Consider the following 18,018-nt stretch of genomic DNA (forward strand, 5'->3'; position numbering starts at 1 on the left):
AGCGTCGCGCGTCGCGGCGACGAGAATAGCAAAGAAACGGGCGCGGATCCAGAGAGCACTGACCCAGTATGTCCGTCCGTCGTCGATTTCACGACTTCTCGTCGTTTCTCCCGCTCCCACTGCCTCCTTCGTTCCCCTTGTGTCCCTCGCCATCACTCCACCTCTTTCTACCCTGTTGTCCCTCTCCCTTTCATCGCTAGTTTTCGCTGTTGGCGACAAGTGCGACGTGTAATACCGACAACCAGGCAGGAACATAGCCCTACGTGCCGACGATATTTCATTACGTCTACGGTTATCGCTCGGCACGTACCATTTGCCGACGGTTCATTGAATTTTATTTTCCTCGAATAATTAATACGGCACGACGGCACGGGATAGTCGTGGCGCCACGTCCTATACACCCCTTTTCTGAGATCCCATCCCCGAGACAGGATTAACCCCTTGATCATTTATGCGGGGATCATTGTCGGGACGGTAACAGATACGTATCTGCCAACATTGAATAATATCTCATATTAGATCGAACGAGTAGTTTAATTGAGTAACGCAGTGGTATACGAGAAAAAGATGAAGCCAATTTCTTGTGTGTGAGCAAACGAAATGCGTACAGTGTTTAAACGGACGTCTGATCGTGCAACACTATATTTCATGTTAAAAACAGATAGATCATAGAAAATAAGAAGATTAGTGACAACTTGAAATATTTAAAGTAAAAACTGAATTACTAAAGATAAGAATGTCAGTTTCAGAAACGGTAGTGAAAGTATTTTATTCATTTTATTTAATTTTTCGTTGCTGATTCTTATTTTTTTGTTTCAATTGTAAGTGAATGCATTATGTAACTTTTGTTCGGAAACACGGCAGAAATTGTTTAAAAAATTGCTATGGTTACCAATACGTACCAATTTGGATACTTCTACTTCAAAAATCAAACTATTAGTTCATGTCATAAATAAGTTTTGATGTAATTAGGTAGAATCTACCAACTATGAGTCACCGGGACGAACGAAATTTTGCGTTTACTAAATAGGTAAGGGCCAAAGTAAATAAAACAAAAAGAAATAAAACAATAAATAAGAAAAAATAAATGTCTGATAAAAGTTGTTTATGACTCGATCTATTTATTACCTACTATTTTCGAGTGTATGCAGTCGAATATCTACTCAGTTCTTTCCAATTCTCAGTTGTAAATCTAAATGTGCGTAGCTTCTATTACAGTGTCTGTAATTTATATTGTTACGAGAATTAGAGAAAAGGAAACATTGAATGTTATTATACAAGACAGAAGATACTTGACATCAGTGTATGCATAATTTGATCATTTTCATAGACAAATAGTAGTCCTTACAATTCTTCGAGATTTAGAAGCATAATAACACCGAAAGTTGCGTAATAGAAAATTATCAAAATCAAACCTTTTCACGGTGAGATTCTCGTTTTAAAGCACTGTGCGGCGCGGCGCAAGCACACACCCTCTTGATCCGTCCGTAAACATGCGACACATGTGCGCGCGTAACCGGAGTTTCTGCGGTTATATTTCCAACGCGCCCCACAGAACAAATTTATATCTCGGCGGTGGTGCTCGCGTTTTATCTCGGTTCTTCTCACTACCAGGAATTCTCGAGGAACCGTGTTGCTGCTCTCGCTGAGTCTCGGTATTCATCTTCGCTCTCTGTATATTCGGTACAACGCGTTCGGCGACGCGTCCGCCGAAAACAGGAGCCGTTGGCCCGCGGTGGCCTCGATGCAGAATTTTGAAGACGTTCTGCCAACAAACAATTTTCCTTCAATTTAAATAGCCGATAATTCCAACCGGCTGCTAGAAGATTAGAATTTAGGTAGAGCATTTTGCAATCCTGAGCAAACTTGACTCAAGATCTGCCATTCGATGATGAAGCAGCGTTTTTTAGAACTAAAAATTCTACGTTCTAAAAATTCGTTTTATTCTCATTATAAACTAATTATACAATTAACATAGTTATACATAGATGTATTTTTCGTCTATCATCTACTATGGAAAATTCCATTTCCTGTTTCTAACAAAGAATTCTTTATACGTATATACACATAGGTGAATACTAATTTCACAAATACAAAAGCTGTTGTAGAGTAGCGGAGCTAGCTGAACTTTCGTATTCTTTCATTTTGTTTATATTTGAATACAAATTTAATATATATTATTTGATGATTACAAATTAAGTTATACCGAAAAACAAACCAAATGCGTAGAAATTGGTCATCCCGCAGTAACAGGCTCCATTAAACTGCAAGGTTAAAACTTCGTTCCGATATTCAGTCACTCAGCCGTTCGCGGTAAATTTCAGTTCACTTGATCAAAATAAAATTGAAGATTTTGGCCTTTGAATAGATTAATGTCACCTCTGTGCGATCGACGTGGACTCAACGCGTAGAGAGGGGCGCTCGTAGAGCGCTTAGGTTCACCGTACGGTTCGAAGAAGCTTGGCGTCGTACGGTTCATGAGCACGCTCCAATTATAAATAGTACGCTATAAGCCTACGTTCGAAAGGTATAAATAGGTCACCTGAAATACATTCACGAGTCGTCGAACAATCTCCCGCAGACTCCTTTCGGCGCGTGGGAAGACTTAAGGGGAAAAAAGGAAGACGCGGGGAAGTTAGTGTGACCAGGCGACGGTTCATTCACGTTTCTGATAAGGGACGGTGTATCGATCGTAGATATCAGGAGCTCGTTATCGACCCTAGGTGTCGTAACAGACGCGGTAGCGTGTATCAAGGTGTTTGTGAAAATGAAAAAGCGTATTAATGAAAAGCAAACAATGGTTTGCCGGGAACAAAGACATGTTGCTCTGTACTTCCAAGGTGCGCACTGGACTGCGAGTCTTTTGCTTCGATTGTAAAATCTCTTTAAGTAAGAATCAAATTTCCTGGTAGCCTCCTGTGAAATTTCACCCCTGCCTCATCCTTTCATCCACGCCGCGGTTCAAAGAGACAGGCGACTATAAATAGCCGCGTAAGTCCTTCCGTGGTTGCAAAACGAGCCTCGTTATCGAATATCGAGAGTAATTAGGTAGCTCATAAATTTGGACAAGTGTTCATCATTATTCTAACATTATTAGCTTCTATCAATCGCAGATTTATTTTGTTACTTACGGAGACATTTCTTACGTTTATGGAGACTTTTCTAATTTATTCTTCGCGACGCTTAACTTTCCGACGAGCGGTACGCGAGTAAAAGGAGTATTTAAGATATTATATATTTTAATTATAAATATTCTAATTATCATAATAAAAGATTAGGGAAAAGAGTCGCCCTTTCTCGAACCACTGCGGTTGGTAATACAGTCATTTCGGGAAACCAGATATTTGAGCTATCCATTAGTAGATACATTCTAGTTGGTAATATTTACGCTTTATCAGTATTCTAAAATCTAGGTGTTCTCCGAGTAGAATGGCATTTAGGCCTTCCGAGTTCTCCCGCATTTCTTAGTGCTGGAAAACTTTCCTAAGGTCCTAATTCATTGGGCAGTATACCTAAGTACAGTGTTGGCGTATTGAGTGAACTCAATTCTTTCAATTCATATCCTCTTACTGATTTCAGTTGCCAGTATAAAGTTCATCACGGTGTACTTTTACCGCTCAAAGTGCGCCAAATTTTGAAGCTAAACTAACAATTCCCTATATCATCCTCCCCTAGTGGGTCCTCGTGCTGAAACAAACATCAGCTCGTCCACAACTGACAAACTTAGCGCCCAGCTAGTAATATTTTCAACGATATCTCACATCGCTTCGCAAACAATGCCAGCTTCTTTTCGCAAAGGATGCGAACACTTCAAGACGCAAAATAGTATTCTCATTGTTCGCGGAATGCAATGCTGAATTTCATTATGGCGCCGTGCCCGCCTCGCCAACGGTTATCCAGAAATGCCTACGCGACCGTTTAGTGCTAACAGCTCCGATCTGGCACTAATTAGTACCTCTACATATCCTATCCCCCCGTCAATTTTTCTCTACCTTGTTCGGCTTTGAAATCCTCATTCCACTGTTATTAGCGCCTCTGTTTCTGTAAAGCCACTGCTCTATCTTCAGTTGATCCCTACTCCATTTTCATTAGTCCCCTCTATCCCCGCCACATTTATCTCCCTGCCAGATCCCTTTCCACATCAGCTCCTTCAGATTCTAGTGGAGGATGTCTTACTTAAGGGCCGCTACCTCCGAACAACACTGACCTACGTCAGTGCTCGACGGAAGTAGGAACACTACGAGTCTGTTTAAACTGACCCAACTTTCGAGCATCAATACAATTGAGTTCCAATGCAACCTGAACCTTTCACTAGCAAGCTGGGTCTTTAAGTATCTGTGCAAAGTATCATTTTGAATATTTTCGAAACGAATAGGTTGGATTACCTGGTTCTCCCACCTAAAAAAAAAAATAAATCACCAATCGTACATTACATCATATTTAGTTACATCATATTTAGGTAGTCTGTAATAACGCATCCATTAGAAAACCCATTACATTGATATCACACTCATCGCGCGGTATTCTTACTTCAGAACAATGATATTAACTGTTCGTTTCGTTTTCAGGTAAATACAAGGAACGAGTGGGCCTCGCTATGCGAACAATTCCATCTACCTGGCGGCTGCGTGAACAGCGGGGTTGGCCTTAAACAAATTTACCTTAGGTGAGTATCTGGTGATCATCTTATTTCAAACACTATCTCTTCCCTTTACCTTGTGCAACGCTCGCGGATCAAGTAAACCGTTCGTATGATGCGCAATTTTTTCACAAGTGGTAACTGGTCCATATCTGGACACTTGTTACGCAAAATGCCATGAAAAAAGCTGGATCGTGTATGACAGTGGGATGCAGCTATTGAACTGATATCATTTTTAATTGATGGTAGGCTTAAAATTTATGATCTAAATATACGTTTAAACTCAATACTCTTGAATTTTTTCATTACATGTTTCTTACACCTTCATTACAGTGTTTGCTAGTAAATAATAATAATAATATTGAACATAATTGCCAGAATAGGAAACATCGCTAGATGTGGTTACTAGTAACTAGTTAGTAGTCTATAGTTATTTTACTGTTTCTGGGACATCGCCAGACCGGAAGTAAGTTACTAGGCTGGAAAGGTGACTAGAGTCAAGAAGCCAGGATAGGGAACTCATTTCTGTCTCCAACCACCCCCGCCGGAAGAAGAGCACCCCGATAGGGCGCGAGCGACCGGTCCAAATGCAAATGGTTCATGGCAGGTCTCCCGGTTCGAGTGGCGCCCTCACCGCCCCGCTACCGTCCTTGTCCCTTTCATTGTGATCGCGACACGATGTTCCATTGTGTCTGGCAGTCCGCGAGCGTCTGCAAGAGTAGAACGGCGACGTTTTACCGCACCGTGCCGGCACCGCGTATCGGCACTGGTACCTACGTTCACCCCCACCATCGCACCATTTTCCGTATCGTATAGTACGTTACGTTCGTCGGTTTGCCGCGTTCGTTCGCGTTCATTCATACTGGCCTCGCTGACGAGCCACGTGGTTCCTGAGCCGCCGTCCTCTCTCGCTCTCTCACTCTCTCCCGGTTAAGCTCTCTGTGCAACCTTGTTACCGTGCGTCGCTTGCAGAACAAGGACGCGGTCAATTCTTCGCCGTCGTCATCGGCCGCGCGCGTCCTTCGTTCGCGTCTTCGACATCCTCTCTCCTCGACCCGTCAACGAAGGGCCACCGGGTCATGTCCTTCCCAATTATCAAATTAGATATTTTCATGCATTCCTACCATCGATAATTATTTCTACTGTCGCGGCGTCAGAAGCGGCGTGCCTTCGAAGCTTGGAAGTTGAATGGAATGAATCACAGGCTGGGTCAAAATCACAGTGTAAGAAGAAAAGGTGGATCGATTTCGTCTCTTCTTCCGTGATTTCAAAGGTTTACTTCTGATACAATCTGATACAATCCGTTTCTATAAAAATTTCGTATATGTAGTGCCAACTATAATAGGAAAATTGTAGTAGTATATCATGATGTAGAAACAATCAGCGCTTCTCGTGGGAATTCGTAGAATTAAATTTTTAGCGTTACAGAAATTTTGTGGTGAGATAACCGTACACGGTTCACATCTTCTTCTTACTACACCGTGATCAAAGTAGAGGCGGTTGATACCATACCGTTCGAGGTCGAGGACACTGTTTGGTGACTTGTACACGCGGGGTAGAAGTGCTGGTAAGCAATATATCTCGGCTAATCGAGGATGATTCCTCTGAGTATTCGTTTCGTAACTAATGCGGCAGGTCGCGTCGACAGCTATAACACCATGAATGCATTAACGCAATGAAGGTTGGATTTAGATAATTAGGTAAATCGGTAGGTCGGTCAAGATTCGGTCGAAGTATACAGGATTTGTGTCTTACGAAAGACCCGTCTGTAATAAGAGGTAATAGAAATTGCAAATAAAACATTTTTATTTCTATTGTTCTTTACGATAAATTGTCTGACTAGGCCAAGTTAGGCGCGATTTGATGGCCTTGCTTGGATCTTCATGCGATCGTCTGATGTTTCCCAGAGTCGATTGGAAGAAAGATGGTATCTCATAAGACGGTTCGTTACATAAGTATACCGATAACGATCCAATCGACTGGCGGTCGGCATTGGAGTCTTTAAGACTGATTTTTGTGCTGCGTCTTCGATGAATCTGCGTCGCCTTTGCTGATGTATTTAACGTGGGGAAACAATTTTTCATCTCGAGCGACGCAGTCATAGAAATGATGTTCCCACCGAGATCCTCCAGTAACACCTTCACAACTGTGTAAGGTTTGTACGTAAAAAAAAAGAAAAACGTCGACAATGTAAAATCAGATTTGTCATTCGAGTTTGAAAGTATATCGTGTCCAGTTTATACGGATAGTACAACAGATCCTAGTTATTTCTGTCTCAATTACTTTTGCCTGATTAAGCGAAGAAAATCGGGGCTATTCGATCGGATTCTGTCCTTTCGGCTTGGCGTCGTATAAACGGATGCCACGAGCAAGCGGAATCTACTGTATCCGCAAAAAGTAGAACCGGTCAGTCATGATCAGGCGGCCGAGCCGGTTCCTGTTCGGTAGCACGCGCGTTCGCCGAATTTTCAAACTCATTTCTCTCGAAGACGAAACTTCAAACGGAAAAATGTTATTCCACATTTTCAAGTCGTCCCTTCATGTAGAATTAGGCCCTTTCCGGTTGTACCGCCAGTAGTTAACCAGTTAGTCCTGCGCCAATCCTCTGAAGATCAAATCCTGCTGAGTCCGCCGAGTACCGTTGGTAATTCGAATTGGCGGGTGTTTCCCGGCTTCGTCGGTGTCTCGTGGATCCAAAAGCGGGTTCATTCATGAGCGGGCGACGCGCGTCGCGGCCGGTACACGTGACTCTGCCGGACCCTACAATCGCACACCGTTCACAGCATGACATCGCTAGTAGAAGAGCAGCGGCAGCTTCCTACTCGCGATCTATACGACGTGTGCACACAACTGTGTGCGTGCGTATGTGTATGCTCTCTCTCCCTCGTACACGCGCTTTGTATATCGCGCGTGTGTCTCTGTGTGTTTGAGGCAGCGAAGGACCGGCAGTGCCGCGGCCACAGTAGCAGCCGAAGCGTCTGTGCTCAGTCTGCAGCCAGCAACGGCCAATCAGGCTCTGGCTGGGTGCTCCAACGCCTGCACCTTCCGTACTCTACGTTGGTGCATGAATGGATCCACTACACCTACCCCCACCATACTTTCTTTCGCCCACCCACAACTCCCTGTTCTCTCTCTCTCTCTCTATCTTTCTCTCCTTCTCACTCACTCACTCACCCCCTCTCTACCCTTCCTGCATCCCCCTCTTTTCTTCATATTATTATTATTGTCTCTCTTCTGTGGACACATCTCTCCCCCCACCCCACTGCCGCTCCTGTTTTCTTTCTCTCTCTTTCTTCAGTCTTATTATTATCGTTGCTCTTTCTTGCACAACCATGCGCATCTCTCTCTCTCTCTCTCTCTCTCTCTCTCTCACAGCTACCCCATTCGAGTGGTGGTCCCGAGTTCGTCGTACTCTCTCGAGGTTCAGTCGGTCGGTCGGTCGATCCGGCGGTCGCTCGTGTGGTCGTTGTCGTCGCTCCCAAAGTTCAGTTGCAGCCGCGGTTACCTGCATTGTTCCATAGATTATTCTTGTGAGAGAATTCGGGCACAGTGTGTGGATGGTCGCGATATGGTACATGGTGAGTGGTGTGACCGATGATCTGATACGTTGGTCGGAGAAATAGTTTTTTGCTACTTTTTTGCTGTAGGAAAAGGTTCGTTCCGATGGTGCGGCTCTAGAAGTAACACCGTCGATGTAGAAGTCAGCTGGTTTCTTGAAAGAACAGCAATATCGTTTGAATTTATTCCTCCGGGAGGTAGTTTTTGATTGCAGAAACAGATGTCACCGGAAGTGACATTCTGTCTGGAAATTTAAAGTAGTAAATGAAAAACAAATCGGTATTTGAACAATTTGTACACGGATAGATTCCTCCACCGTTATCGATCATTCTGTTCGGTAGCCGATACATGGGTTTCAGGTTTCGTAACTCTCGAACACAAACTTCTCCTCCGTATCGGTTTCACCGCACTGTACCTCGTCCTGACGTCAAAGGCATACTCCTGGTAGTATTTTCATAGCCGATTACCATTTCTCCTGAGAAACAAAGAATCACGCGCGCATTCGTATTCCAGTAGTTGTTCACCATATCCTGAAGTAGAAGACGGTCGCTATCCAACGGAAGGAGCGATCATTTTTGCCGATTTTGCCAGTATACCACCGATATTAAGGGTCCATATTATTTGAACTTGCCTGCTGATATATTTACAAACTATCATTTGTGCAAATGTAGGATGAAATAATCTGAAGTGACAGTTTATTACAGATTAGTTTGCGGATTTTATGCATGTATAACAAAAATAAGTACCAGTATAACATATCTAACAGTAGATAAATTAAAAGAATTAATATGTTACATTATATTATTCTCAAGTTATTAAAATTGTTAAAGAGAGAATTTTCTACCTGACAATCGGTTGTAGTAATTTACAAATACGATTTTTATTTTACACGAAGATCCCCAATTTTATAATTATATAATAAATATAACTATGGAAGGAAATTACGAAAATGTTCCGTTCAACGACCAGCCTCAGCTTGCCTTTCAACGCATTGGCTTTTCGATTGATCCTCTTTAGGAATTTTCAATTTTCATTCTCATGTCCACGTATACCATGTATGCGCACAATTTCCTGCCTCTATCAAGCGTTGTTATCATTGTATTACCATTTTTGTTCTCGCATAAATTAGTTTTGGAATTTGTTATCAATTCTGGTGAAAATCATTCGCGTCACACGAAGTTCGGTACTACAGCAGTATATCTAACTAATTTCGTTGTTGCAGGTATCTGGACAGGTACGAAAAGGTGCACTTTCTAGGAGAGGACGGACAGCAAGCCGACGACGACGACGAGGACTCTAGGCATAGAAAATGGTCTGCCAGGGCATTACACTCCGTTCCTCTTACGTATAATCATCATCAGCACAATGTCGCAGGTAATCACTAATTACGTTCAACATTATCTTCGACCTCTTTTCCTGACGTCACCGGAACCCGGAATTGCCCCGAGGACCAGCGTTTATCGCTGTCTGGCCACTGCATCTAATTGCAGTGTCGGCATACAGGTATAAGATCGGAACGTTTTAAAGTTTCGCTAGTCAATTAGATTTTTGTCACGCAACGGTAGGATCGCGTTTCTCGTTGTCAGCGGCGTTGAGTTTTCGATCGCTCTCGATCGTTCTCGATCAACCGTTTTTACCAACTTCGTTCGGCTACGACGCATTTCGCATGCACGTCCGCACGCTCGAACGACTTTCAAATGCGTTTACCGCCCAGCCATTGTTCCTCTCTGTTTTTCTTCTCGTTCCCGTCGATACGTGCTCTCTTCTCGCATGGTCACGCGAGAACGCTGACACACGGACACGCGTGCTACGCGCAGAGAACGTATGTCCCGCGCACGCCACGGTTCAATAATTCGCCGTGTTAGCGATTTCCGTTTGTCGAGGGGCCATTTTCTTTCTTCTCGTTGACAACGACTTCTGTCCCCGTTTTCGTGCACGGTAACCGTCCATGCTGGTTCTCGAATCCCTGGTTTCACAGTGTACTGACACCTACCAGTTGCTTTCCTCGTACATTCGGCGGGCCCTTTCGAGCTCAGAAATCACGATCTCGTCGATCCATATTCTTTATTAGTTCCTCGGTAATCTGATCATTTTTAATATTAATGAATGCTTGTACGCAAACTATTTTCTAAAAGATTGGCACGTTTAGATTTCGATTTATTCGGTTGTTGCATGTGAGATGCCGGGTTTCTACGTAAATATTATATAATATTATATAACACATATTTCACGCTGTATACCGTACACTGTTTACAGTATTACGCTCGCTACTATCATTCTCCAGGCGTTTACTCTTGTCATCTTCATAATTTTTAAAATAGTTATGATTTGATTACTTTCGTAGGACGACTAAGTCAACAATCGCACAGCAGTAGAGAATCAACGCTAATGATCTATTGGAATTCACCCAATTCTATTTTTGAATAAATTATTATAATAATTATTTTAAATAAATTCAATTTCCTTTCCACACGATTTCATTGGATTTAGCACAGTTAAACAAATTATTTGATTGAAATACGAAAAAATGAATGTCACTTTTTGCACGATTTTCTTCTAGAACGTATCTGCCGTGTAAAAACAGAATTCGGTGTACCGTACTTTTTACGCGAGGTCGCAACGCGTGAACTTCGCGGTTTGCCGAAGATCATCGCGTGCCACGTGTTCATAAAGCCCTCGATTTAGTAATTATCACGCATTCCACCCCCATTAACTCCTCTCGCTATCGTGTTCCCGACGGTCCCCGATTTACAGTGGTATTTAATAATCCGCGATGAAATAGCGAAGGGTGAAGCAAAGGAAAATAAGTGGACAAGGATGCGAGGGTGTGGGTGGGTAGGTAGAGTGTGCGTGCTGGAAGCGCGGAGAGAAACCTAAGCGCGGTCCTCTTCGTGCCGGTCTCTCCCCGGGTGGTGGAGGATCGCGAAGCTGTGTGGAAACAGGTGAAAGCCCCCGAAACTCGTTTCGTAAAAAAAGCATCGGGGGGTGTGTGAGCGTGTGCAAGCGCTCGCTCGCAAGGATCACATGTGCGATGTGTGCGATGTGCGCTAAACGCGCTATATGCAGCACGTCGAGGCGGCAACGGGTTATTGACGTGCTTCTGTGGAGCTGTTGTCGGCCGAGAGAGGGATACACAGATAGAGAGCCGGTCTGGTTGCGAATAAACGCGCATACGTGCGCGCGATACCTAGATGCATCATGTCGAATACGTACAGGGTGTTTCCAAAATACACCGACGATCGTAGCTGAAGCGGGGTATCAGCAATTAGATGCGATTTTATGTTGCAAAATTGGAAGGAATATGCTTGGGTTTACCTTAGACAGTGAAGAATTAATTTTTTCTCATTTACCGTCAGTGATTTCTATCGATTCAAGGAAAAACACCGCAAGTAACATTTCTTCCCAAATATAATCGTTTAAAGTTCTAATTACTAATACTCCGTGTTAGCAATGTTTCTAATTGCATAATTTTTTTGAATTTTATTTTCACAATACTTTTTTTCTAACAAATACGTAAATCTTATATACTACAGTTTAATCACTGCATTAACTTCAATATTTTTATAATCGTGACTTGTGTGTTTTTCTTTCTAGTTACAGATTTGTGTGTGTATAGATGTTTTTCATTAGACACAGGACGAAAAAATAAAGACGATATGTTCAAATTGCTAGATAGTTTTTTTATTGCAGATCAAATTTGTGAGAATTTGTGGATTCAAATTACCCCTTCAGGATTAGAAGAGATACTTTGATATATTCGTGGTTGTTGCATTTCGAACGGAGGTTGCGTCTGAATTGGTTCAACAACGGGAGTTCAATTTTTACGATGTAATGCTCGCAACGCGCAGCATCCAGTGTTCGACATAAAATATGCTATGTGTACAATGTACAATATACAACGTGCAATATATAGTACGCAGAATGTAAAATACACAGTGCATATAACACGCGCTGTGCATTCTACATAATATGAACATGGGGTGCAATGTACAATGCAGCTCATAGGATAGGGAACATACAGTCTACACATTGACGAATATAAAACGCATAATACACAATAATGTGATAAAATGCATAAGAGGCGTCGCGTGTGGCGATGCGCCGTGTGTGCAAGCAGCAACGCGTGCATTCGCGCGCGGCGTGTGTCAGTCGCGGTGATCGTAGTAGAGCGCGCGCAACATGCGCAACGTGCACGAGATAATTTAATGGGCAATAATCATGACACACATACAACCGCGCATACACCTCCGTGGCCGCGGTCCGACTGTCGGAACTCGGGTCTATATTTCGCGCGCACGCGTACCATAGCTTATCGCAGCTCCTCTCTCTCTCTCTCTTTTTCAGCTTCTCCCCCTCTGTCGCTCTTACACATCCACAGCTTTCTTTCTGCACACCAACCCCACCTTGCCTGCTCGTTCTTACGCGAATACGTCTCTTCTGCACCTCGCCGCCGCCGAGAGACGGGAAATGATCCTGCGGTGACGAACCGTCGCATGATTGGCGAAAACGCGAAAAAGGAAAATCATTCGGTATATTTCTAAAAATCATTTATATTGGGGTTTTTCGTGTCGCTAATCACGTATATAATTAATATAAGTATATAGGTATCAATAATTTTTCATTTCTCACCTGCAACAATGAGAATGATACTAAAACAATGAACTTTTTATCTAATCATAAAAGTATCATTTTCAATAAAGGAGAGGGTAACGAATTATGCAGATTAAAGATAATCTTAACAAAACCCTGCTATAACTTATGTTGTCTAAACCAGTAAATATGGGAATGAAATCATGATTTAACACTTTCGTAATTACTTTCGCATGCTAATTTGTATTATTTTTTGTACTTCGATGTCTCATTTGAAGATATCGTAACTCATTTAAACTGTGATCGTTACTTCGAAAAATTAAACTTTGACCAGTTTTTTCGCATTTTCGTCTGTTTTTTTTCTTGCTTGATTTTTGTTACAAAAACACGAGATTTTATGATCTCACCAGATGTTAACGACTTTTCTTTAACGATTTTCGAGAACGAGTGATTCTAAGACATGTAACGGGAAGATTTACGGAATAATTAGAGAAACGAGAAAAGAAATTAAAGTTGGTACCTTGTATTAGGTTGTTCAGAAAGTTCATTTCATAATTCTTATATGAATTTAATGAGAAGAAATTGATTAGAAAGGCGAAATTAACTTTCCGAACAACCTATAGCTATCGAGTATATGTTAACTTGTAAAAAACTTTGGTATAGAAAACTGTGATGCCAAACTTTTTCTGATAGTTTCAACGTTCAATTACATCCAGCTCGGGTGTACTATGAATTCCAGCACACCCTGTATATTAGGTGCTATTATGAAGTTCGTTACATTGTCCTGTAAAACGATGCATTCATCGTAACGTTATCTTGAAAAACAGAAATAGTTTGCATGAAGAATCCGATCACAGAGTGGGAAAGGCAAGAGTGCATTTTGGTAAGAGCACTGTGTTAGACCGCTCGACATTTAATCAGAACCTTAAATCAGGAAGTTACATATCTGTCTTATATTTTTCTTGATCTTGAGTGAACTCGGGGGTGCAGAGAAGATTTCTTAGCACTCAGAAAACGTGTCGTCTATTCGAATAACAATATCTTTTGCTTATCTTTTCCTGATTTTAAAATTCATTTCTAATTTGTATAAGCCACGATGAGTTCGCTTGTTCAGACGTATATTTGTAATATTTGTCCGTGCAGAAACATCTGCGATGCACGTTAACCAGACGTTCTGCATTTTTCCTTGTACCGCGAAGTTCTGGAATTTCGCAAAAAGCAAGTACTGCATAATGTATATCAGTTGCCTTCCAACACGCTCTCAAAATTTGTGCGGTTTTTACGTTCGGACACCGCGTGATTTAATTAAGTTTATCGATTCTACCCTGTCTCTTGTACTCTTTAACCCTGTCCTCATATCTGTTTCCCGTTTCAATAGCCAATAGTCGAATCTTCCAAAACTTTGTGCGCCGAGAACGAATTTAAAAACCATTTGTCTGCATCATCTTCGATTTCAACTCAATTTCGAATTTTTCAGAATTTGTCTTATTCAATCATGAAATAATATTTTAGCCGTCACTGCTATTAGATTGCCGTTAAATTTAATTGGGTATTAGCTACCACTATTAACGATAGTCTGTTGACTATCAGTAAACCAATCACGAGAATTTGTAGGTCATCGGAAGCGAGCATAAATTGCCGTCGCGACGAATTAATCCGGCGCGAAAGGAACGGAAGCTGGGAACCGATTCGTGAGAGGTGCAAATTCAACGATTGCGCGTTGTGAATCGCCCACCGGCGCGAAGTCTCAACCGTTTCGTATCCACAATACAGCAAACAGCGCGTTACGGATGAACAAATACAATTGATATCTTTTTCAAGCTCGAAAAACATATCAAAGATATTCGATGAGAGTAAAAAATGACGCGAACAAAAAATTCTTCCGAAAATAAATATTTAGGTTTTTTCTAGTTAGCACCTTTCTTTCCACGATACAAAAGTTATGCGTGATCGAACGAGAATTTTGTACCAGCTCCTTAAACCTGGCATCGATTTTGCACACGCCCATTATTTCATCACTGTCAGTGACATCTCGCTGGAGGAAATTCGTCCCAATAGAGTGACACGCAAAACTGATTCAACCTACAGGCGTTGCTAGACTGCGGATCTTCATGAAATCTAAAAACTTTCTGCTGCGATTGGAAGAAACTGCAGTCACGTGGACATTTCTTTTCTCCACGAATAGCTACTAAGCTAAAAATAATATACCAACATTTTAAAAACTTTTTAATTCTCCTATCGTTTTATAAAGATATTTATTTTATAACGTATAAAATCCGCAGTCTACCAACAAATACAATTGTCGGTAGGAAATAAAATTTCCGACATTGCGAATGTCTCGTACTCCGGCTCTGTTTTCGGCATGAAACGATTCTCTAGGGGTCCCGAAACACAGCAGTCCATTCTGTCTATAGTCGGAGAAACACAATGTTTCGAAAATAGCAAACCCGTCGATGTCCGTTTGGTGTGGACCGGTGCAGAAAACAACCCCCGAAAAGCGGCCACCCACGCGACACACGGAGCTCCCCCGAAAAAACCACTTCGTTACCGGACGCGGCCGAGTCCGTGATAACGGGGAAACCCGGCAAAAAAGCGTCAAAGGGGCTACAGAAAGAAACGAACTGAAAAAGAGTCGAAACAAACAAAGAGAGAGGTAGAGGTGGAGGGTGGTTGGGTAGCAAGCAAGGGAGCAAGCAAGCATCCCAGGGTAGCAGGAAAAAGAGCAAACGCGGTCCCCGGGATGGAAAAGGAGAGAGGTCGGACTGCGAGAGACACGATGCGAGAGTCACAATCAATAAGCGTTTGCGGGGGATAGGTGTTCCGCGAGTCCTCGATCCTCTCTCCCGGCGTAATACGGCGGTTCTTGGCGCCTGCGTGATGTGCCCCGTAACTCCCGATCCCGGCCCCGACCAACCTTTCCAGCTCTTCGCTTCCAGTTCTCCAGTTCTCCGCTATCCTTCCTACCACGGGTCGTTGCGTCCCGCCTCGTCGCATTTCGTCGCGTCTTGTCGCCCGAATCCTGCCGTCATCTAGGGAGAAAACCAGACCGCGCCACCGATTGCTGACGTTTAGACCGCGTGTCATCGATGCACCCTCTTCCAACCGTTCCAACCCCCACTTACACTTCCCCACTTTACCTCCGTCGCACATGCGACAGCGTGACTTCTGCGTTACAGCGATACTTAAGAGCAACTCGACGCTTTTTTCTTCAGCTGCTTTGAATCCCCAAGGGTTTTAAACGAAATCTTTAAATTAATTGAATCTTTTTATTATCTATGTCCAATATTAAGACCATCCATTTAAAAATGCCTAGCGGTATAGGCATTTTCACCATCAAAACAGTTTAGAATATAGAACATAAGAACCAACTATCGAATACACCGCACACATCGCTATCGGTATTCGCGAACCGCGAGCGCATTGCCGTTTAAATTACATTTGTTTCAACTATCAGCGGTCGTTGTAAGGCCGTTGATTTAAACGTATGCGCGTTACGGGTAGCGAGAAAGGAAAAGAAGAGCGCTCCCGCGTCGGTGCGTTCTACCCCTGTCATTCTATTATCGCGATGAAGAATGATAAGTAATTCCACCGACATGAAAGTCTTCAACAATTTTTGGTGGCGTCGGTTCATCAATCAAGAAAGCTCGATTAACTACAAAGGACTTTAGATGACTCCGGTCTGCAAAGAAATCCTCTCCTTCATCGATGATTTCATTCTACCGAAACGAAATTTGTCAAATAAAAATAGAATTGCCATAAAATAATTTAATCACACGCGTTAATTCAATCGATGGTGGTGTAAGTTCTACGGAGCTTTACAGACGAAGCTGTTATTGCTCGTGACTTGTCGGCAGGACGATCGAATTACGAAATTCCACGGCTAACAGATGGCTCCAAGTCCCGAAGGAAAGCTTGCGGGTCCCGTCGAGTAAATGGTAATTCGATCGGACGTTGTTATTTCGCATTTCATTTAAAGTCGAACGCCGCGTCGGTCGAAGCGCCGAAGTGGATGTAAGCAACATAATCGTGGTTGATAGGTGTTATACGAGAAGCAATTGCGTTTATTAAACGTGACCTCTGTTTCTGCATCCACTGCTTCGCCATTGCCATCAGGTTAAATATCGATTTTCATTTTACATCGATAAATTAGGGCATGTTGCACTAATCGAGGGCGTAGTCTTTGCTCTCAATCAACGTGTATATTTTACACTAAAAGAAGGTGTGTACCAGGCAGTCATTCAAAGCGCATTTGTCCTTACTTTGTACTTACTTAATATAACTTGTGCAATGAACACGGGTATGTATTGTACCGATGCATTTTGCTCTAACCCAGGAAATATCTCGTTACCTGGGAAATCTTCGTGGGTTCTTCCTTGTTCTCTTTTCGGAGAGGGATGAAACAGTACAAACCTGGAGAGCTCTATGCTTTCATCAACCGTTCAATCTCAACACTAATCCGGAATACCTCGTTTGTTCTAATTCATGGTTGCTTGCACTAATCTAGGGTGTACCCTTTGCACTAAATCGGGGCATATTCCTCGCATTAATCTTGAACGCACACTTTGCCCTAATCCGAGGTCCCTATTGTGCTCTAATTCTGATATCCGCGCGTATCCAATCCGCGCGTTACTCTAGAAGTAAGTTTTGGTTCGATCAGCGTTTCTTTACCGGCAGAGGAATTCGTAAATACCGCCAAAAGGCAACATTTTTCCCGGGACGCGATATTGATCGCGGTTCTGCGGCTAAAAAGATTACCACGAATCGCGATGATATTGCTCTACGGCCGGCAATTCGGGTCCATTTTCTCCATAATGTTCCGCGCTTCTTCCGCGAGCTACGTGTTTCGAACCTGAGCACTAAGGAACGAGCGTTCGAAATTAAAAGTATCAATCGATGTCAACACGCGTTTTCGCATGAGAGCGAATTACGATTATCACTACCTCGTTTGTAATTGTCTAATGTTATTGTCCGAGCTCGCTTATTGAGCATTCGATGTCGCGTGTTATTCAAAATAAATACCCTCGCGATGGATTTAGCATTTATCGCATTATAATTTAACGGTTCCGCATTCAGAATTTCGTTACACAGGTCGATCCGAATTTCGCGTTGTCATTTGCATTCCGCCACAGCGTACTCTGATTTTTTATCCGTCATGTTTGCTCGACTAAATTAATCAGCCGGCCAAATGTTTCGTTAAGGAGCTATATATCGGACAAAAAATGGTATCTACA

At 42.6% G+C, this 18,018-nt stretch overlaps 1 protein-coding gene across 3 annotated transcripts in view; it reads left to right on the forward strand.

Moving 5' to 3' along the window:
- The window catches only part of Bap170 (Brahma associated protein 170kD), a 50,664-nt gene that overhangs the window by 21,472 nt on the left and 11,174 nt on the right, over positions 1-18,018 (forward strand). For all 3 annotated transcript variants that reach the window (XM_078196555.1, XM_078196553.1, XM_078196556.1), the window contains 2 exons: positions 4,569-4,666; positions 9,420-9,571. In XM_078196555.1, coding sequence (XP_078052681.1) covers positions 4,569-4,666; positions 9,420-9,571 — 250 coding nt within the window. The remainder of the gene's footprint in view (positions 1-4,568; positions 4,667-9,419; positions 9,572-18,018) is intronic.

This window comes from Augochlora pura, chromosome 2 (genome assembly GCF_028453695.1).
Source record: "Augochlora pura isolate Apur16 chromosome 2, APUR_v2.2.1, whole genome shotgun sequence".
Classification (NCBI taxonomy): Eukaryota; Metazoa; Arthropoda; class Insecta; order Hymenoptera; family Halictidae; genus Augochlora; species Augochlora pura.